This window comes from Lutra lutra, chromosome 7 (assembly GCF_902655055.1).
Source record: "Lutra lutra chromosome 7, mLutLut1.2, whole genome shotgun sequence".
Taxonomy (NCBI): Eukaryota; Metazoa; Chordata; class Mammalia; order Carnivora; family Mustelidae; genus Lutra; species Lutra lutra.
In genome coordinates, this window is record NC_062284.1 from 115,323,547 (window position 1) to 115,346,611 (window position 23,065).

Sequence of the window (23,065 nt, forward strand, 5' to 3'; positions counted from 1 at the left end):
CCTGGCATAGATTTAAGTCACTCCTCAATAAAAGCGTACTTTACACTTGTAAGTTGTAACTCAAGAAAAAAATTATTGTCGGGGTGGGTATGCAAACAGAAAATTTTATAGTCAAATACCCCTGTAGTACCCCTGAGATGAATGCCAGGATGACTTGTTTTCATGTTTAGTTGAGAAAATGGTATTTTTATTGTGATTTATTCTTTGACCCACACTTATTTCCAATTTTTTCCATCATTGAGAAATTAAAAAGATACAGAAAATAGCACAAGAAGTAGAGCTTAATAAAGTTTTTTAAGGTGAACACTATTATAACTGACATCCAAGTCAAAAAATGGCATTTTTTCTGGCCATTTTCATGCCTCATGTGCCTCATTTCAGTTACAACCCTTTTCCTCCCATGAAATCAGATATTACCTGATCTTTATATTAATCACCTCTCTGCATTTTTTTTAATTTTTTTAAACATTTTATTTATTTATTTGAGAGAGAGAGAGACAGTGAGAGAGAGCATGAGCGAGGAGAAGGTCAGAGGGAGAAGCAGACTCCCCGTGGAGCTGGGAGCCTGATGCGGGACTCGATCCTGGGACTCCAGGATCATGACCTGAGCCGAAGGCAGTCGCTTAACCAACTGAGCGACCCAGGCGCCCAACCTCTCTGCATTTTTAATAATTTTATTCATCCAAGTGTGCATTTCTAAATAGTTTTATCTGGTTTTTGTTTTAATATGTCATTTACGTTTCTTATACAATAGGCTTCCTTCTGTCCATCCTTTCCTTTTTTCAGTAGGATGTATTTATTAGAGAAAATGGGCCCTTTGACCTAACGTTTCTGAACTCTGGATTGTGTGGACTGTAAGCTCACAATGTAGTACAATATGTTCCTCTGTCCTCTGTGCTTCCTGCAAACTGAAAGCTGGATCCTGAGGTTTTATTCAGAGTTGTTTTATTTGGCAAGCCTATCAGTAGTATTGTGTTCTTTTTATCAGAAGGCACATAATGTCTAATTGCCTTTCTTATTAAGATGTTGCACACCTGTCACTCCTCGGTATTTAGATGCATTAATTCACTGAGGGCTGTGAAGCAATTGCATTAAAATTCTGTAATTTCTTTTTAAAAAGTGTATTTATTAAACCTACATTTTTGGTAGATATTTTCCCTGGATACAGAATTTTAGGTTGGCAGGTTTTAATTCTCTAAGCACCTGAGAGATATCATTCTATTATATTCTGGCTTCCATAATTTGGCCATCACTCTTACTGTTGCTCATTTACAGGTAATCTGTATATTTTCTCAGGCTGCTTTTGGGCTTTTTCTCATTATCTTTTGTCTCTAATAGTCTGACGTATGATGTGGCTAAGTGTATTGTATTTATCCTGTTTGTGGTTACTGAGTTTCTTGAATCTGAGAATTAGTCTATTTCATTTGTTTTAGAAAATTCTTCTAGCTATTGTCTCTTCACATATTGTTTCTGTTTCGTTTTCTCTCTCTTATCCTCCTGGGACTTCAATTTCATCTATGCTGAATCATCTGTGCTCCTCTTGTCTCTTACACTGTGCTCTTTCTGGTCTCTGTTCCCATTGTCCTTTGATAGCTTTTATTAACCTGCCTTTTATTCACCAAGCCTGTCCACTCACTATAGGTTAAACCCGCCCAATAAAGTCTTAGTTTTAGATACAGTTTTCAGTTTTATAATGTCTATGTGATTTTCTAAATAGATTACAATTCTCCGCTGAAATTCTCCATCTTTTTTTCTATTTTGTTTGTTTATAACATTTGAAGTCCTTACTTATTAATGTCAATATATGGATAATATTGTGGATGGTTCCTATTGATTATTTTTTCACTCTTGATTACTAGACACATTTTCATGCCTCATTATTTGTTATCATATGCTAGACATGGAGTATAAAAAAACCATAGAGACTGCTATGGACTAAATTATCTTCCCCAAAACATATGCTGAGGCCCTAAATCCTAATGTGACTGTATTTGGAGACAGGGCCTTTAAGGAAGTAATTAAGGTTAAATGAAGTTATAATCCAATGAGACTGGTATCCTCCTAAGAAGAAGGGACACCAGTGATGTGTGTGCACAGAGAAAAGGTCATGTGAGCACACAGTGAGAAGGTGGTCATTTGTAAGCCAAGGAGAAAGGCCTCAGGAGAAATCAAACCTGCCAGCACCTTTCTCTTGAACTTCTAAGCTCCAGAACTGTGAAAAGATATATTTTTGTGGTTTAAGTCGCCCATTTTGTGGGATTTTGTTATCGCAGTCCTAACAAACTAACACAGACCAAAGCTGATTTCCTCCTTATGGCATTCCCCATTCTACTCTTGAGAAAATAAAGTAAGGGCTTGATCATCCTCAATCTAATCGGGAGGAACTAGTTCAGTGCTGGGTTGTTTCTTTAGGAAGAATACATCTACTTCTGGCTTCAGATATCTCAAGTCAAGACCTAGAGTGTTCTTGTTGCAGGTGCCTTTCTCTAACTGGGGTCGTGTCCTAAGCACCAGGAGATTACAGGATAGTTCACTCATCCTTCCTGGTCTAGCCCATCCTTGAGTATAAGCCTTTTGGGCTTCTTCTTCTTTTTTTTTAATTAATCTCTATGTCCAATATGGGGCTTGAACTCACAACCCTAAGATCAAGAGCTGCAGCTCTACAGACTGAGCCAGCCAGGCGTCCCACCTCTTGGGCTTTTAACGGAGAGTCTGGCAAGTCTCTGTTGTCCTCTGCTCTGAATGTTCTGTCCCTTAGAGATTTTAAGCTTAGCTCTTTATCCTCCTTTCCCCCCCCCCGCACACTCTGGCAAAAGCTCCATAGAGCAGACCCCTCCCAAGGTGGGGTGGGGGGGTGGGCAGTGCTTTGTCTCCAGAACACTGTGTTAAGGTGGGACCCACCTGCGTTCCGCCTCTCCGGGCCAGTCCCATAGTTCCCAGGACAACCCTAGCACTCAGCAAGTGTCCTACAGGGAAGATTGGCTATGGGATTGGAGCACCTCTAGATTCTGTCATATCAACCCACGTGACCAGTGCAAATTCTGATATCATCTGTGGTGGCCCAATCTGTAGACTCTGTGCACACGCCCCAGGACAGACGAGGGTCAGCACCTGTGGGTGGGCTAGAAGGGCTCTGCCTTCTTCAGAACTTGAATGTTTCTAGCATACTTTGTTGCCACAGACACCTTTATGGCTTTTGTGACTGTTGTAGTTACTGTGCGGTGGGAGCCACCACTGCATACTCTGTGGGATCTGAAGCCCTACAGCCCTAAAATTTTTTTAAAATTAAAAAAAAATTTTTTTTAAAGATTTTATTTATTTGACACAGAGAGTGATCAAAAGTAGGCAGAGAGGCAGAGAGAGGGGGGAAGCAGGCTCCCCGCCGAGCAGAGAGCCTGAGGTGGGCCTCGATCCCAAGACCCTCAGATCATGACCTGAGCTGAAGACAAAGACTTCAGAGAGAGAGAGATTTATTTATTTGGCAGAGAGAGAGAGAGAGATCACAAGTAGGCAGATAGGAGGGCAGAGAGGTGGGGAGGCAGGTTCCCTGAGGAGCAGAGAGCCCAATGTGGGGCGTGATCCCAGGACCCTGAGATCATGACCTGAGCCGAAGGCAGAGGCTTTAACCCATTAAGCCACCTAGGCGCCCCTACAAGTACTTTTTTAATAGAAATTTTACATCATTCATTTTTCCTTCCTGAAATAGTATTTCTACATTACCTATTCCCGTCCCCACCCCCAGACATTTCAGCCTAATATATTTTTGTACTTTGGAGGTTTTTACCTCTTATAGCAAATGGTTGGAAATTTATGGAGTACTTTTGGTTTTCTGGGTTTTGTTTTTGTTTTTGTTTTCTAACGTGAAAGAAGAGGAAAGGGGAAGTGGGAAAGGAGAATGGGTACTTTCCTAGGAATACTGATTTTATGAAAGAATACATATAGAATTTGAGAATCTAGAACTGGAATACCTTTAAAGCAGCTGTGCCTAGAAAACCCTTGGAAAATCTGGGTATCCATTTCCCAGTTTTTTTATTGGAATCCTAAGTCAGCTATCAGATCCCTGCCGACCTGAAGACTGCATAATCATCTATACTTAAAAAGTCAGCCCACTGTGGCCCATACCTTAAATCAGTACAAAAATAAGCTGGGACTTAAAGAGGAAAAAAATCTGTAATACTATTGTTAATTCTTCCCTATTCTCTCTTTATACAAGCATGAAAAAGATTCCAGAGAACAGCTCAGGGGAAGGGGGTTATCCACTTTCTATTTTAAAAAATCACATTGACTTGGGCGCCTGGGTGGCTCAGTGGGTCAAGCCTCTGCCTTTGGCTCAAGTCATGATCTCAGGGTCCTGGGATCGAGCCCCACATCGGGTTCCCTGTTCAGTGGGGAGCCTGCTTCCCGCCCCGCCCCCCACCCCCCCGGCTGCCTCTCTGCCTACTTGTGATCTCTCTCTGCCAAATAAATAAATAAAATCTTTTTTTTTTAAAAATCACACTGACTTAATAATTAAAAGCTTTTTAAGATCAGGTAAAAGATATAATTAAGCCCAAAGATTAATTCTCAGATAATCAATCTATAAGACCAGGGGGTGGAGACCTAATAGTCTAGTGCTCGAATATCACTTTTGTTCAGCTAGACCGCTGCGGTCCCATCTGGTTGTGCTTCACAGGTAAGCTGCTTCACTCATGCCTTCTAAATTCCAGAAGGGAAAAAAGGTCTTCTGCAAACTGTTTAGTAACCAGACCACAGTAATAGGATGGTTAAATCAAAAGTGTGCTTCAACAAGTTTTGAAAGGCAGACGTTTGGTAACAATATTGTTAATTCAGCAACAGGCAAACCAACAACTTCCCTAAACACTGAGGACTAGACAAATATTACGTAATAAACTTGGCATAGTCCTCTATTACTTTCCTAATGGCCATTTTCCAGTTTGATGCCATGTATCACCTGGAGCAGATGGCTATATTGAGCTGTCCCGAGGATAAAAAACAGACATTTTTCTACCAGTAGGAAGCAACCAGTGGAAGACTGAACTGAGTACGTGAAGACACCATTATCAAGAATGAAGAATGATCCATGATGTTTGAAAGCTCAGATGGCCTAGATCCAAATTCATGGAAAGCTGCAGGCATTTTTCAGAACACATCTAGAGAAAATGCAAAACTATTTCTTTCTAAATTTCTTTGATATCTGGGATCAGCCAAACCCCAGGGACTGAACTTGTCCATCAACAAAGAACTTTACCCTTTAGTTACCATCATCAGGGAGGCCAAAGGAAAGGAAAAGACCCTAGAGAAATAAACAAGAATATGCAGGTGGATAAAAAGGGAAAGCAAGATAAAAATATTCCAGGGGTGAAATAGGAGCAAGGAAAATGGACATAATGGAGATCTATGAAGTCTAAAGAAAGTTCTTGGGAAGAAATCTGAGCATCACTAACTCAATAAGGGTTTGTCTGTATGAGGTTATAGTGAAATCTGGCTTCTATTTTTTATGTTTAAATTTCCCTTGGTCACTTTCTTGATAAACTTACTATATTAAAAGAGAAATATCATCCTATTTCTACAGATCACTCCTTTCAGGGCACAACATATGCCAAAGGTCAATCAACAGAGCCAACATTAGCAGTAGGTTCATGCTAGGAATATACTTACCTGCTTCTGGATCTGCAGGAATTCTCCACATGTACAAGTTGAAGTCATCAGAGCCTGAAAGGATATACTGTTGGGATAAAAAAAATATATATATATATATATTTATTATTTATATCTTGACTGATAAAATATCTACATCTATCTACCTATCTATATAGAGAAAGATTTTTTAAAAAATAAATGAGACAAATGGGCAAATATTCATAAGGCATCACACAGCAAATACCCTCTTTAACGTATTTGCCAATTAAAAGGTTCACTGGCTAAAACTCAGCAATTAAAACCAAACAACCTAATTCCAAAATGGGTAAAGGACTTGAACAGCTATTTCTCCAAAGAAAATATATAAATGCCTAATAAGTACATGTGGAGATGCTCAGCATCACTAATCATTAGGGAAATGAAAACCAAAATCACAATGAGATACCATTTCCTAGTCATTGGGATGGCTAATACCAAAAAAAAAAAAAAACCAAAAAAACAAAAAAACAAAAAACCCCACACAAAAAGTAACAAAACAAAACAAAACAAAACAAAACAGAAAACAGAAAACAAGTGTTGGCAAGGATGTGGTGAAATTAAATCCCTGCGCATTGTTGGTAGGAATATTTAATGGTGCAAACACTATGGAATACAGTACAGAGGTACCTCAAAAAGTTAAACATAGGGGCACCTAGGTGGCTCAGTGGGTTAAAGCCTCTGCCTTCAGCTCACGTTATGATCTTGGGGTCCTGGGATCAAGCCCCACATCAGGCTCTCTGCTCAGCAGGCAGCCTGCTTTCCCCCACCCCGGCCCCTCTGCCTGCAACTCTTCCTGCTTGTGATCTCTGTCTATGTCAAATAAATAAATAAAATCTTAAAAAAAAAAAAAAAGTTAGACACAGAACTACCATATGACCCAGAAATTCCACTCCTAGGTATATGTTAAAGAACTCAAAGCAGGGACTTGAGCTATTTGTACACCAATGTTCATAAAAGAATGCTTACAACAGCCAAATGTGGAATCCTAAATGCATTATGCTAAGTGAAATAAGCCAGATACAAAAAGACAAATATTGTATGGTTCAACTTATATGAGGTGCCTAGGGTACTCAAATTCATAGAGATAGAAAGTAGAATGGTAGTTGCCAAGGACTAGGGGGAGGAAGGACAGGAGAGTTGCTGCTTAATGGGTATGGAGTTTCAGTTTAGGAGGATGAAAAAGTTCTGGAAATGGATGGTGGTGATGGCTATACAATAATCTAAATTCAGCTAATGCCACAGAACAGCACACTTAAAAATGATTATAATGGAAAGTTTTGTTGTGTATATACATATATTTAAGTTTTGTATTATTGAAGCATAGTTGACCTACAATGCTATACTACTTTCCCGTGTACAACATAACGTCTTGACATTTCTACATATTATTCAATGTTCACCATGATAAGTGTAGTTACCATCTGTCACCACACACTATCACATTATTATTGACTATATTATCCCTATGCTATACTTTGCAAATCCGTGACTTACTTATAACCGGAAGTGTGTGCCTTTTAATCCCCTTCACCTATTCCACATCTCCCTAACCCCCCCTTCCCTCTGGCAACCACCAGTTTGTCTTTCTCTAGGATTTGTCTTTCTCTGTCTGACTGATATCACTTAATATAATACACTCTAGGTCCATGCACATTGTTGCAAATGGCAAGATCTCATTCTTTTTTATGGCTAGTATTTCATATATATATATGTGTGTATGTATACACTTGTATACTCTCATGTATTCACTCATGTATGTGTACACACACACACACCTTCTTAATCCATTCATCTATTGATGCACACTTGGGTTGCTTCCATAGCTTGGCTACCATAAATAATGCTGCAAAAAACACAGGAGTGAATGTATCTTTTCAAATTAGTATTTTCATTTTCTTTGGACAAATACCCAGTAGTGGAATTACTGCATCATATGGTAGTTCTATTTTTAATTTTTCCAGGCGCCTCCATACAGTCTACACAGTGATTGCTATGTTATGTATATTTTATCACAATTTTTCAAAAACACTTCTAATGCAGAACAAAAAATTAGGAGCTTCCCAGAGATCTTTTTCCAAGTGTAAGCATCCTGAACGTCCCTGCTGTCAACTGACATCTTTGAACAGGAAGCCATCACCACCCAGCCATGAGTTAGTGCTAGGATCATAAGCAATCCCTATCTATGTGGCAGTTTCAAACTACTTGATCTCAGATAGGACACTGAGCCAGACTGATTTTAATTAGGACTTATAAAAGCATTGTCTAACATTATCTAACAGCAACAAGTCAGCAACCCTGACAGCTCATTTATTTGCAAAGATTAACAAAAGTATACTGCTTTAAGCTGAAGTCAGCACTACTTCCTGCCTTTTGGTGCCATCCCCTTATTTCCTAGAAAAAGAAAGCCCTATAGTTTTGTTTTCTTCTTCTTGTTTTTTAAAAAGAGGCACTGAGGGGAGGGGCAAAGGGGGAGAGAGATAGAATCTTAAGCAGGTTGCAAGCCCAGCACAGAGCCTAATGTGGGGGCTCGATCTCACAACACTGAGATTGTGACTTGAGCTGAAATCAAGAGTTGAACACTTAACTGACTGAGCCATCCAGGCCACCAGGGCCTACAGTTTTCTACAGAAAACTTGACTTAAAAATGACACTGAACAATTCCAAAAACTGTTAAGTTCAACTTACACACAACTTTATGCCTTATGTACATACTTTACAATAATTAAAAAATCAATTCACCAGTCTTCAAAATACTTGTAAGAAAGTGAGAAAGGAGGCGGAGAAAGGCATGTTTAAAGATAAAAAAAATGTTATCCACAGGGGTTAGGTGATTTAGCTCAGGGCACAGTGGAAAAAGAAATGGGCCCAATTTCCTCACTTGGTAGCTCTCTATTATTGTCTGAATGTTTGTGTTCCCCACCAAATATACATTTTGGAATCCTAATGCCCCATGTGATGGTATTAGGAGGCGCGGCCTTTGGGAGGTGATTAGGGAATAGGGTAGAGCCTTCATGAACAGAATTAGCAGTCTTAATTAAGAGACCCAACAAGGGCGCCTGGGTTGCTTGGTCAGTTAAGCGTCTGCCTTTGACTCAGGTCATGATCCTAGGGTCCTGGGATCGAGCCCTGAGCTGGGCTCCCTGCTTGGTGGGGAGTCTGCTTCTCCCTCTCCCTCTGCTCCTCCCCCTGCTTGTGCTCTCGCTTATTCTCTCTCTCAAATAAATAAAATCTTTGTTAAAAAGTCTCATAATAGGGGCGCCTGGGTGGCTCAGTGGGTTAAAGCCTCTGCCTTCTGCTTGGGTTGTGATCCCAGGTTCCTGGGATCGAGCCCTGCATCGGGCTCTCTGCTCAGCGGGGAGCCTGCTTCCCTTCCTCTCTCTCTCTGCCTGCCTCTCTGCCTACTTGTGATTTGTCAAATAAATAAATAAATCTTTAAAAAAAAAAAGGACTCGTAAAAAAGAAATCTTAAAAAAAAAAAATAAATAAGAGACCCAACAGAGGTCCCAGGTGCCTTCCGCTATGTGAGGATACAGAGAGAAGTTCATGTTCTGCAACCCTGAAGACAGCCTTCACCAGAACCCAGCCATGTTGGTACCCTCATCTTGGACTTTCAGCTTCCAGAACTGTGAGAAAGAAACTGTAATTTATAAGACACCCAGTCTGCACTATTTTGTTAGAGCAGTCATAACAGACACTCTCTAAAGCTCATTTAATTTAAGATTCTATGCTTTCTCTGTGAGGGAGTGATGGAAATCTGATTAGAACTAGAAGTCTCTAAGCTGCTGGGTCATGGTTACTTGACAAATCACTTCATAAATATGCTTGAGATAAGGAAACCCAAAGACTAATCCCACAAGACTTCAATTAAAAAGTTTCCTTAGACACATTTAAAAACAACTTGAGTTTAAAAATGGGCAAAGGACTTGAAAAGGCATTTCTCCAAAGAAAAAAATATGTAATGGTCATACACAAAATGGCCAATAAACACATGAAAAGATGCTCAACATCACTAATAATTAGGGAAATACATATCAAAACCACAGTAAGAATCTATCTCACACTCATTAGAATGGCTCATATCAAAAAAACCCCAAAAAAAATTCCTCAAAAAATTAAAAATAAAATTATCACATGATCCAGCAATTCCACTTCTAGGTAAATATCCAAAAGAATTGAAAAGAGGATCCCTAAGAGATATTTGTACACCTGTGTTCATAGCAGCATTATCACACTAGCCAAGAGGTAGGAGCAATCCAAGTGTCTATCAACAGATGAATGTATTAAAAAAAATGTGGTACAGACAGAACATATACAACAGAACATTATACAGCCTTAAAAAGGGAATTCTGGGGCGCCTGGGTGGCTCAGTGGGTTAAGCCGCTGCCTTCGGCTCAGGTCATGATCTCAGGGTCCTGGGATCGAGTCCCGCATCAGGCTCTCTGCTCAGCAGGGAGCCTGCTTCCCTCTCTCTCTCTCTCTCTCTCTCTCTCTCTGCCTGCCTCTCTGTCTACTTGTGATCTCTCTCTGTCAATTAAATAAATAAATATTTAAAAAAAAAAAAAGGAATTCTGACTTGTGCTACAACATGGATGAATCTTGAACATGCTAAGTAAAATAAGCCCAATCACAAAAGACAAATACTGTACGATTCCATTTATGAGGTACCTAGAGTAATCACATTCATAGAGACAGAAAGTAGAATGGTAGTTGCCCAGGACGGGGATGGAAGGGAGGAATGGGGAGATGCTGTTTAATGGGTATGGAGTTTCAGTATGGGAAGATGAAAACTTCTGGAGATGGATGGTGGAAATGGTTACATTATGATGTGAATATACTTAATACTATTAAAGTATATACTTTTTAATTTTATTTTCTCTTTTTAAAAAAAAATTTTTTTAAAGATTTTATTTATTTATTTGACAGAGATCACAATTAAGCAGAGAGGCAGGCCGAGAGAGAGGGGGAAGCAAGCTCCCTGCTTAGCAGAGAGTCTGATGTGGGGCTCGATCCTAGGACCCTGAGATCATGACCTAAGCCGAAGGCAGAGGCTTAACCCCCTGAGCCACCTAGGCGCCCCTGAAGTATACACTTTTTTAAAAAGTTTCTTTAAAACAAGAAAAAAAAAGAAAAAGTGAATCCTCATTGCCCTGACTTTAGGATTCATCCAGTAACTCCCTAAAGTTTCTGATACTTTCCTTACAGGAAGTTAGGAAGCTGGAATTCAGGAACCCAGGGGTTTTCCTCTCAAACCTTTTTACAAAACCACCTACTAGTTAGGGGGAAAGATTAACTGATTACATAATAACCAGGCACTTATGTGCCAGGTACTCTGGGACTTATGAAGACATGTAAGGTAATACCTGGGTTCCAAGGAGCTTACGGTAGAAAATATACATGTGTGTATTCACAGACACAACTACCATGCCGGGAAGTAGAGATCACTAGGTGCCATTATGATAAATAAGATGTGTGGTGAGTCGTAAGCGGCAAACCAAGATAGATTTGAGCACAGAGTTGACCTTGGGTAAAGATGTGAAAAAGGTGAAAGGAAGGGGGCAAAGGGAAAGCAATGGGTGTTGTTTCAGGAGAAACAGGAAGCAAGGCATAGCTCAACCCTCAATGATACCCTGCTTACACCCCTCAGGCCTTGCTGCTTCATACGCTCTACCTCATTGCCAACTGCCAGTATCAAAATCAAAGCCTAGGAGACAGCAGGCTGCTCTGGTGAACGAACACTGGTGAACGAACCGATGACTGGCGGAAGTGGGCGTATCAATATTCCAGCTTCCTCGCTCGGGCGGGGGAGTAACTCTGAAGTGCGTGCTCAGCACTCCCTTCCTCTCAGGATCAAGCCCCACTGCCCACAGCTGTTGCTGGCTCACTAAGTCACCCTTCCTTTCCTTAGCGTACTCCCCCACTGCTCTAGCATTTCTTGCATTTCTAAATTAACCATGCGCATCTGAGAATTGAACCCAAAATAAGACACATGGGGAGAGGGAGCCTAAGAGAACTATCTGCTCGTTATTTGTATACATAGTATATACTTTACTTATTATTCAACATCTCATTTCATGCTCTGTGTTTAAAAGGGGCTACAAAACTTCATACAGAATTTCTGCTACTCTGTCCCCGCCCCTATAACTTTCTCAAACTAGACAAACAAAAAATAAATATTAAAAAAAAAGTGGGGGAGGGGTGCCTGGGTGGCTCAGTGGGTTAAGGCCTCTGCCTTTGGCTCAGGTCATGATCCCAGGGTCCTGGAATCGAGCCCCACATCTGGCTCTCTGCTCAGTGGGGAGCCTGCTTCCCTTCCTCTCTCTCTGCCTACCTCTCTGCCTACTTGTGATCTCTGTCTATCAAATAAATAAATAAAAATCTTAAAAAAAAAAGTGGGGGGAAAAAGTGAGACAGGCTGGGCTTATCAAACAGGTTTAGTATTTCATAGTGAAGGATCAGTGCTTTCCTATTTGCTCAGCTATTCAGCAGGGAAAGTCATGAAAAGGTAAAAGGGGACTCCCAGACAGAATGCTGACTCAGAAGACTGCCTTAGAAGGAAGAAAACTCCCACAGAGTAAAGGCCTCTGAGATTTAATATGACAGCTCCTAAAATATGTAGAAAATGCATACAATGTACAGGCTTCACCTCAGGAGTAAGGGCAATTCCTGACCCTCTCTTCCTCTTGGAACCATCACAAGGGAACAGCTTGGGATGATTTCCAAGGCGGGGGTCTTGACCCACAGCCATCTAGTCAGACCGTTTAAGTGTTCACACACTGGAATCACAAAACTGCCCTGGAATTCATTTATGGCATTTCATGGTTGTCTGCTGGGCCCCTTCCAGCATTAAAAGTTGGCTGCCTGGGATACTGCTGACTGTGGGAGACTGAAATAAAAATGAGTTCATCCTTTATTCATTAAACAAATATTTATCCAATGTCTACTATGTGTTGGGCACTGTGCCAAGGAAAGAAATACAGAATTGATTAAAAAAAAAAAAAAAAGATGCTATCCCTGCCCTCATGAAGCTTCTTATATTTTACTGGGTGGGGAGAGAAAAAATTACATGCACATACAATGTGAGAGAACAGTGGTAGAGGAAAAAAAGTTAAGAATATATGTGTGTGTCTGATGGTGTAAGTGTTATAAAAAAAAAATTGAACAGGATATTAGGACATATATGGGGTGCTGGGGTTGGCTATTTCTGTTTTACATAGACTGATCACATAAGGCCTCTCTGACAACAAGAAATTTTGAGCAGAGCTCACATGAGGAACAAGCTGTATGAATATCTGGGAAAAGAGTCCTCCAGGAGAGGGCACAGAGTTCTGGGCTAATTTAAAATATAAGATAGGGGCGCCTGGGTGGCTCAGTGGGTTGGGCCGCTGCCTTCGGCTCAGGTCATGATCTCGGAGTCCTGGGATCGAGCCCCGCATCGGGCTCTCCGCTCAGCAGGGAGCCTGCTTCCTCCTCTCTCTCTGCCTGCCTCTCTGTGATCTCTGCCTCTCTGCTTGTGATCTCTCTGTCAAATAAATAAAATCTTTAAAAAAAAAAATATATATATATATAGAAGATAGCCAAAAAAATTCTTTTGTCTTTTTTTTTTTTAAGCTTTGCAGAAACACAGATTATTTCAAGCAGGCTAACTGCAGAGATATGTTTAACATCATCAGAGCAGCTGGAAATGGTCCCTCTTCTAAGGGTGTACTGGAAGGGGCCATCTCCTCCCAGGGTCAGGCTAGAGCCTACTGAGGCCCTGCTAACAGACAGTGCTCAAGAGGACAGCTGGGGCACTGCTAGTCTTGACCCGCCTTCTCACAGTTAAGTACTTGCTGTGGGATACAAGGAAAAATGAGCAAGAGAACAAAGACCAAATAGTGCCAACACCAATCACCACCAAAAGAAATCACTACCCAAACTGCGTAATTATATCCAAATTTAGTAACATGGTAATTATTTGAATTAACCAGAAAATTGAACTTCACCTCAAGTGGTGAAACTGAAGGTACAGGTTTCTTTCTTTTCCTTTTTATGTTGATATCTAATTTCAAATAGTCTCTGCATATTTTTACCCAGGGAATCTGGTGTTGAATCTGAGGCTGACCTGGAGTAAAGTCTTCTGGCCTAGATAACAGAATGGTTCAGCAGCAGATAACCCTTTGAAAATGGGTAAGCTACAGAAATATAACAGAAAAAATGCTTGCCCCAAATTCCCACACTTAATATTTTTACTACCTTTTATGATGGAGGACTTCACAAGCAAAATTCACATTTAAAACACTACCAAGAGGCACCTGGGTGGCTCAGTTGGTTAATCGACTGCCTTCGGCTCAGGTCATGATCTTGGAGTCCCGGGATCGAGTCCCACATCGGGCTCCCTGCTTGGCAGGGAGTCTGCTTCTCCCGCTGACCTCTCCTCTCATGCTCTCTCTCTCTCTCAAATAAATAAATAAAATCTTTAAAAAAAAAAAAAAAAACAGGGGCGCCTGGGTGGCTCAGTGGGTTAAAGCCTCTGCCTTCAGCTCAGGTCATGATCTCAGGGTCCTGGGATCGGGCCCCACATCGGGCTCTCTGCTCAATGGGGAGCCTGCTTCCCCTTCTCTCTCTGCCTGCCTCTCTGCCTACTTGTGATCTCTGTCATAATAAATAAATAAAATTAAAACAAAACAAAACAAAACACTACCATGAAAAAACTTAAAGATTGCTGTTTCGTTTTAGAAAAGCAAAAACTAAACAAGGTGATATTAAATTTATCGCCAAGTAGGACATGAATGTAAAGAATCACCTTCTCTTAGGTCTTTTCTTTGACTTTATTCTAAACAGTGTGGGAGGTAAATGACAAATTAAAAACTCACTTCATACAAATCTTTTATTTTATATCCTAACTAAGATGAACAGGGCAAGGCTCCAAAGGAGGAGAAAAATATTTTGTAGTCCAGTATCTAGGCAATTAAAGCCCCATTTCCCAAAATGCTCTAGATTACGGGGGGAGGTGGGAGACCCACAGACTAGTTCAGATCAGAGAGTGGGAGACATACTTCATTTTAGTTGGGCTTTGTGGGTAAAATGGGTGACACCAACGCAAACACAAGCATTAAGTTGTGTGGATCCATGTCATCCACAATCCTCCCCAGCTAGCTGACCACCAAGGTTAAAGGCTGACCACACTCTGACCCACCTCACTGTTCATTCATTCTACAGTCCCAAGAAGACAGTCCGTTTATTTACCTCCATGCATCTCAGTTGCTTTTGAGTTAACACGAGGCCAGGGCATTTTATCTAATCCTTTTATCTAATCCACTATCAGTATGGAATATTAACTTGGCCAAGCAGAGGGACACAACAGCTGTTCTTCTCAACAGATTTTAAGAAAGAACCACTACCATCAGCATGAAAAAAAGATGACTGTATTAGCACTCTGTCGCTGTCTCATTTGCCCACATATCCGTGTCAATCCATTAACCTTTATAGAAAACAGCCATTCACCTAACACTTCTGACTCTCTGGTAGGCCGCTGTAATATCCAGTATCCCCTCCAGGAACTCCTGCTCCTTTCATCTCTTAGCATTCTCCAATTACACAAGTTCTGAGAAAGACCTCTGTCTATTTGCAAAGGCATTTTGTTAGCTGAATACCCAGAGAAGTCCACGCCTCTAAAAACAGAGACCACCTTTATAGAGTCACCCAAGTCACAAAAGGGGTCAAAGAGGGATCTAAGCACAGCCTGGCCTGCCACAGCAAAACTGCCTACTAAATAGAAGCTTCTTAGAAGAAAATGGAAACAAACAAACAAACAAACAGAAAAACCCCAAATGTATTAGCCATCGTCTAGCAAAGAAATTATTTTTCTTTCCTTAACACCTTTATTTAAAGGTGTTACAGATAACCTTACCAACAATATTCTAAGGCCTCACTAGGTTTAGAAACATTATAGAAGCAAAAACTGCCCCCTTCTTCCCACCCAAAATCCACATTAAAGAGAGGAAAATGTTCTAGACAGCAGGAGGGATAGGCCATCACCTGATATGCTCCAAGAATAACCCGTTAATGTCTTAACAGGCCTTTTGCTAACAGAGAAGTATCTTTCTGCTCCATTTCTAAGTGTATGTATATGTATGCGTGTTTGCACAGCATGTGATATTCCCAAACATCTGCTGATAAAGAAAGGAACATATCAATCAGTTTCCATTCATTGAGTACTGATCAACTTACACAGTTTTCTCCAAGGCTCCTTCCATAGTAACTGATTAATTAGTCTCTAGTAAATGGCATGCCTGCCTAATTAACTGTATTGACTAGGATAGAAAAAACAGATGGCTATTCTAGCCTAGATTAGTAACAGCAGAGAGAATGCTATTTAAATCTTACTTCTGACCTTTTGTCAGAAAGGGAAAAAAATGTGATTGAACAATTTCGCGATGTGCTCTTTCAAAGACTATTTCCAGAAAAAAGTTTGCAACTGGTATATAATATTCATATCATTTACACCCAGTACCTGCCACAAATGCCATCTAAAGCAATCAGTGCAATTTTGCTTTGGAAATGCCCAAAGCCTTTTATCTTATTTGTGGTAGGAGAAACAGAATTCCCTTGGCTCCCAACAAAAGAATAAAAATGTGTATACCCATAAGACTACCACTATTTTTTGCTCAGGTAAAGTTACATGACTCTTTTTTTTTTTTTAAGATTTTATTTATTTATTTGACAGATAGAGATCACAGTAGGCAGAGAGGCAGGTAGAGAGAGAGAGGAGGAAGCAGGCTCCCTGCTGAGCAGAGAGCCCGATGTGGGACTCGATCCCAGGACCCTGAGATCATGACCTGAGCCAAAGGCAGAGGCTTAACCCACTGAGCCACCCAGGCGCCCAAGTTACATGACTCTTGCTTCCACTTGCCATTTCAACTCCATTAGGTTCCTGGAATTCTTTGGTTTATTAAAATAACCAAGTAGGAAAATTCTATTAATAAAGAAATGTTCCATAAAGACAGCCAATAGTAGTCAAATAATCAGTAGGGAAGAAATATAAAAATGCTCTAAGTCTCCAATAGCTGCTTGTAACAAAGTAGGCTGCATTACTTAAATATGAATTTTTATTTGGCAAAACTCTTTTGGAAAGCTGGGCAAGAGGAAGGGCAATCAACCCAATGGCCTTTGACACCAATCTCTCCTCTGTGGGCCTCAGTTGCTGGATGTGGGGCCTGGGCAGTGGAGAGACAGCATCACTCATTTCGGTCTGCATAGGAGTATTTATACTCATTGTTCAAGCCAGGGTCTCCAACCACTCAGAGGAAGAAACGTTACTTTCCTTTTTCTCCAAAGTCTGAAGACACCCGAAAGAAAGGCAAATCTCTACAGGAGATGGGGCAGGTAGAGTAGGAAAGGTAATATTCTGTTCCCTTCATGAGTATCTACCAGCAATTTCCTAGTAGAGTCCAGCCTCCGAGCCAGAACTATACATTGAGGGAGAACTATCATGTTGTATCACCAGATCCTATCAATTCCTTTTGTTCCTAAGAAGAAATCAAGCTCACCTGTGTTCCTTCTCCACTAAACACTTATAAACCAGACCATTATCTAACAGGCTGCTATACTCCAGAACCTCTGAAGCATTCAAAGCTCTAAAACTGCATCAGTAAATGAACTAAGGGATCTAGTCCATGGGTAAAATCTTAATTCAGGATGGCTAATACCTGAAACGGCTAGGTTTCCGGAATTTCATGAACTCTTTAATTTTATATGCAAAATGATGTGCATATGTACATTTTCCTGAATAAGTGTTCGTAGCTTTTAGATTTTTGAAAAGGTTCAGGATTAAAAAAGAGTTACACACGGCTGATATTATTTTCATGCTACCTTCTCTCTACAAAAGCCTCTAAAATAATTCACCTAAATAATATATACAACAAGGAATTTCTCTTAGCCCACGGAAGGTGTTACCAACACTTCCTCTGTAGAACCCAAGTAGCAGCTCGTCTATGAGGAAAAGTAGAGAGCATGATCGCAAGCAAGAGACTGAGTCCAGTCCTCCTCTTGTGACCGATGACATCTGCTGTTTCAAACACTCTAGGCCTCAGCTTTGCATTGGGGTGAAATCTGTCACTGGGAGGATTCAACGTGAAATGAAAAGTGCCTCAGAAGCTAAAGGGCTAAAAATATACAAGATAGAAAAGGAAGATGAGAAGAAAATAATAGCCTCAAGTCACAAAGCAAGTCAAAGGACAGACCCCAAGAGGGTGCCTTTATTTCAGATAAAGGAGAACATATGGCATGCCACACCCCCAGCAAGATTAATCAGGGCTACATGGAGTTATAGAAAGAATCAAGTTAAACTTTATGTGCTTCACTGGCCTGGAGCACACTCACTGGTGAATGCCTGCACCTCTGCTATACCCACATAGTGTCAACATAGAAAGGCTGAGTGATGATGTAATGTCTGAGGCCAGGCCACGTATTCAAGGCCATTTTGTTGGACTAACAGGGAACAAGTCAGCTCTTCTCTCCAGGGGATGAGTTAGGATGATTTCATTCTCATGATTTTGGGGGCCCCGCCATCTATCAAGTTTAAAAGAAAGCCCTGGGTAAGTGATTCCAGTGCTCAGAAACTCCAAAGTTCAGCCCTTTCAAGAAAATGTTATCATACTTTCCCTTTCCTTCCCCATCCCATATTCAGCAAGAGGTAGAACTGTAAGTCCAGGCTTTAGGTTAAAACCAAAGCAAAAGAAGATTTAAAAATTACCACAGCGGGGTGCCTGGTTGGCTCAGTGGGTTAAGTCTCTGCCTTCGGCTCAGGTCATGATCCCAGGGTTCTGGGATCGAGCCCTGCATCGGGCTCTCTGCTCAGTGGGGAGCCTGCTTCCCCCTCTCTTTCTGCCTGCCTCTCTGCCTACTTGTGATCTCTGTCTGTCAAATAAATAAATAAAATCTTTAAAAAGAAAAAATTACCAAAGCAAGGACGCCTGGGTGGCTCAGTGGGTTAAGAACCTGCCTTCAGGGGCGCCTGGGTGGCTCAGTGGGTTAAGCCGCTGCCTTCGGCTCGGGTCGTGATATGAGAGTCCTGGGATCGAGCCCCGCATCGGGCTCTCTGCTCAGCAGGGAGCCTGCTTCCTCCTCTCTCTCTGCCTGCCTCTCTGCCTGCTTGTGATCTCTCTCTGTCAAATAAATAAATAAAATCTTTAAAAAGAAAAAAAAAAAAAAAAAAAAAAAAAAGAACCTGCCTTCAGCTCAGGTCATGATCCCAAGGTCCTGGGATGGAGCCCCACATTGGGCTCCCTGCTCAGCGGGGAGTCTGCTTCTCCCTCTCCCTCTGCCATTCCCCCTGCTTATGCATTCACTATTTATTGCGTTCCCTCTGAGAAATAAATAAAATCTAAAAAAATTTTAAAAAATAACCACGCTGTCCATTTCCAGACTACATATATACCTATTAGCCTGAAAGACTGACTTCCCAGAAGCCTGAGCTCTGGTGGACTTTCACAATCTAGGGCAAGAACCATTTAAGGAATTGTGAAGGAAAGGGAACAAAAGCAGAATGCTGCCTTACAAGTATGTGTGCCAGAAGAGCTAGCAGGTGGAAAATTGGCCTTCTTTTTAACCCTGTTAAGAGAGTGGCTCACTGAGTATGCAGAGGGGAGTGTGAAGCTTGGGAGACAGAATGTACCCAGTCAGGATTCAGGGAGAAAAGAAAAAACAAAAAATCCGAGTACGATGGTGATAGCAAGGAGGAGAGCCCTTGGATTTAGGCAGCCTCCAGAGGAAGGAGTGCTATTTTACTGAAAGATTTTTCTTTTCTTTTTTATTTTTTTTAAGATTGTATTTATTTCAGAGAAAGAGAGCACAAGCCGGGGGAAGGCGGAGGGAAAGGGAGAAGCAGACTCCCCGCAGAGCAGGGAGCCCAATGTGGGGCTTGATCCCAGGGCCCTGGAACATGACCTGAGCAGAAGACAGATGCTTAACTGAGCCACCAAGGTGCCCCAACTGCAAGATTCCTCACCATATTTTAAGACTAGAAGTTGGGGGACACCTGGGTGGCTCAGTTGGTTGAGCAGCTGCCTTCGGCTCAGGTCATGATCCCAGGGTCCTGGGATCGAGTCCCACATCGGGCTCCTTGCTCGTCGGGGAGCCTGGTTCTCCCTCTGCCTCTGCCTGCCATTCTGTCTGCCTGTGATCGCTCTCTCTCCCTCTCTCTCTCTGACAAATAAATAAAATCTTTAAAAAAAAAAAAAAAAAAACTAAAAAAAGACTAGAAGTTGGGCTGGTTTAAAAAAAAAAAAAAGTCCAAGGCCATATTTGGGTTAATTGTTTCTGTTGATGTTCAGCCAATCTGATGTCACTTATACCAGCTTATCTGATGACAGAAGTTATAAACCTGAATAATTAAAAAGATTGTATGAGAAATAAACAAACTATGTATTTTTGGCCAAGAGCTGGGAAGACAGATTGTATATAGGGCTTTCAATGAAAATCATGAGGCCCCTGGCTGTCCTAGTCAGAACATGTAACTCCTGATATCAGGGTCAGGAGTTTAAACCCCACATTGGGTATAGAGATTACTTTAAATAAAGTTTAAAAAAAAACAACAACAACAAGAAAAAAATTTGAAAGAGGTTGTTATTGGGCTGTCGTGTGTTTTTGTTTGTTTGTTTTTAAGATTTTATTTATTTGAGAGAGAGAGAGAGAGACAGAGCATGAGCAGGGGGGAGAGGGAGAGAGAGAGGGGAAGAAGACTCCCCACAGAGGAGGGAGTGGCAGTCATGTGTGTACCACAGCCTCTGGCATACAGTAGATGCTCAGTAAGTATCTGCTTTCTTATTTTAAAAGATGGGAGGAGAGGGAGGCAGGAAGTAAGGGTCCAGTAGGAGACAGGAAAAGGAAACTTGTCTCCACTCACCTGTGAATTAGGGACAGACCAAGAAACTAAACATGAGAGAAAAAAATCCTGCTGGAGGCCAGAGGTTTCAAACTGGTGGCTCCTAATGTAGAACAGGTATGATGTACAGATTAAATTATTCATACAGTAAGGTTTTAATTTGTTGTGATATTTTAAAAATCGGGAGATTTTTACACTAAGGTCTTGATCTCCGGCTTCCCTTGAAAAAACCCAGACACCCTCATGGCAACAATGGGCTGACGGAGGAGTCAAAGCTTCATTTAGATGGGAGTCATTTATATTTAGATGGGGCGGGATCTCTATATTGGCCACAGTCACCACCACCTCCACCCATGACCTCTAACCCAAATCACTCATTTTTGCTGCTTGCCTTGCTTCTGCTGGCATCAAGGTGTAGAGTGAAAAGGGCTATAATGTGACTCTTGACCTCAGGGTTGTTGAGTTTGAGCGCCCCCCGCCCCTGCCCCACACCCCGTTGGGTATAGAGACTACTTACAAATAAAATCTTATTTATTTTATTTTTTATTTTAAAGATTTTATTCTATTTATTTGAGAGAGAGAGAGAGCATGAAAGGAGAGAGGTCAGCCGGAGAAGCGGACTCCCTGCCAAGCGGAGAGCCCGATGCGGGACCCGATCCCGGGACTCCAGGATCATGACCTGAGCGAAAGGCAGTTGCCGAACCAACTGAGCCACCCAGGCACCCCTAAAAATAAAATCTTAAAAAGAAAGGGGCTCTACTGAGATCTCAAAAATCTGGGTTCTAGTCCTGGCTCAGCTACAAACATGTATTTTGTCTTAACTTATGTCCCCAACATCTCTGAGACTCAATTTTCTTTCTCATCTATAAAAGGAGCATTATACAAAATGATCTCTAATAGCTCTATAATTAGAATTCATCTACAATGGTAGCGCTGAACATAGGCGAGACACAAAGTAGGCTCAGCCTATTTCACACTCTATTCCCGGAGTCCAATTTCTTGAAATGTTAATTTCATTTTGAGACTGAAGAAATACCTAGTGAACCTAGGTTAGTCTGAAAGGAAGGCTAGGCTCTCTGGCACAATATCTGGGTCCATTTGTGTGGAAAGACTAATCTCACTGTAATTAAAAGCCAGAAGGCTGTCTTAGATAGACAGATCACTTAGTGTCTTTCTTGACCACGTTCATTCCTATTATGGAAATTCTCAGATTCCTCTCTGGGATGGTTACCCAGCCTATGACTAAATGAAGAGTTCCAGAGCACAGAGCCTCCAGCTGTGGGCGTTCTTGAAGTATACAAAAACAAGAGCAAATATAAAGACCAATATAAGGAAAGAGTAGGCATTGGAATTTGAAAGCAGCAGAAAAAGTCCTGTCTGGACTAGTCAGAGACTATAATGCCAGTCCTGCAGATCATACTGTAACCGTGACAGCTGCTGCTTTAGCTCTGAGTGTGGAAAGTCAGAGGCTATAAATCCCCTCTGAGAGACATGTTCTAGCAATGAGAGAGTAAGTTTGGCCTCCTGCACAACACTTAGAAAGTATAAGCTCAGTAGATTAGTCTGACTGAAAATCTATTAATTCATCCTCATAAAGCCCCTGGAAGTTGAGCAGGAAAAAATGGTACTTATCAATTCTGATTTATAGTCAGAGAAGCCTTAGGCCTAAAAAGCTAAAAACCACACGTTAACCAAAGTATTCAAGATTTGCTTCAACAGGGGCGCCTGGGTGGCTCAGTGGTTTAAAGCCTCTGCCTTCGGCTCAGGTCATGATCTCAGGGTCCTGGGATCAAGCCCCGAATCGGGCTCTCTGCTCAGCGGGGAGCCTGCTTCCCTTCCTCTCTCTTTCTTTGCCTGCCTCTCTACATACTTGTAATCTCTGTCAAATAAATAAAAAAAAAATCTTTAAAAAAAAAAAAAAAGATTTGCTTCAACAAATATTTATTGTGCTTTCACTGTGTGCCAGGTATTAGAGACAAGACAATGATGAATTAGCCACACTTCATTTCTTAGTCCCCAAAGAGTGAACAAAATAGCCTAACATAAATCTCTGTACTTCCTATTCCCTACGTTATATACTTCTGATCATCTCTACAGGGACTATGAACAAACTTGAAAGACTCTACCTCTGAAATGGCTCCAAAGGTAGATTCAATGACTTTGCATCCTCCTTCACAGAAAACCACATATCCCAACCAAAAAACAGTCTAGTGTGTTAGAGAGGATACAGTACCCATAGACTTTTTCCATAGGATAAAAAAATCACACATAAGGAGTGCCTGAATGCTTCAGTTGGAAGACCATATGACTCTTGATCTCAAGGTCATGACTTTAAGCCCCACGTGGGGTGTAGAAATTAAATATTCTTTTTAAAAACACACATAATAAATTGGTCAAATCTGAAAGAAAAAAATCAAAAGCTATTCAATGTTTTTATCATTATGTATAACCTTAAAGTCAAAAAGAACTACATCTTGCCAATGTATGTAACCAGGACAATCACGACACTTACTCTGGTTCTGC

The 23,065-nt window shown here is 41.1% G+C and overlaps 1 protein-coding gene across 3 annotated transcripts in view; it reads right to left on the minus strand.

The window, feature by feature from the left end:
• The window catches only part of DCAF5 (DDB1 and CUL4 associated factor 5), a 102,963-nt gene that overhangs the window by 23,698 nt on the left and 56,200 nt on the right, over positions 1-23,065 (minus strand). For all 3 annotated transcript variants that reach the window (XM_047735819.1, XM_047735818.1, XM_047735820.1), the window contains exon 7: positions 5,659-5,725. In XM_047735819.1, the coding sequence (XP_047591775.1) occupies positions 5,659-5,725 (67 nt within the window). The remainder of the gene's footprint in view (positions 1-5,658; positions 5,726-23,065) is intronic.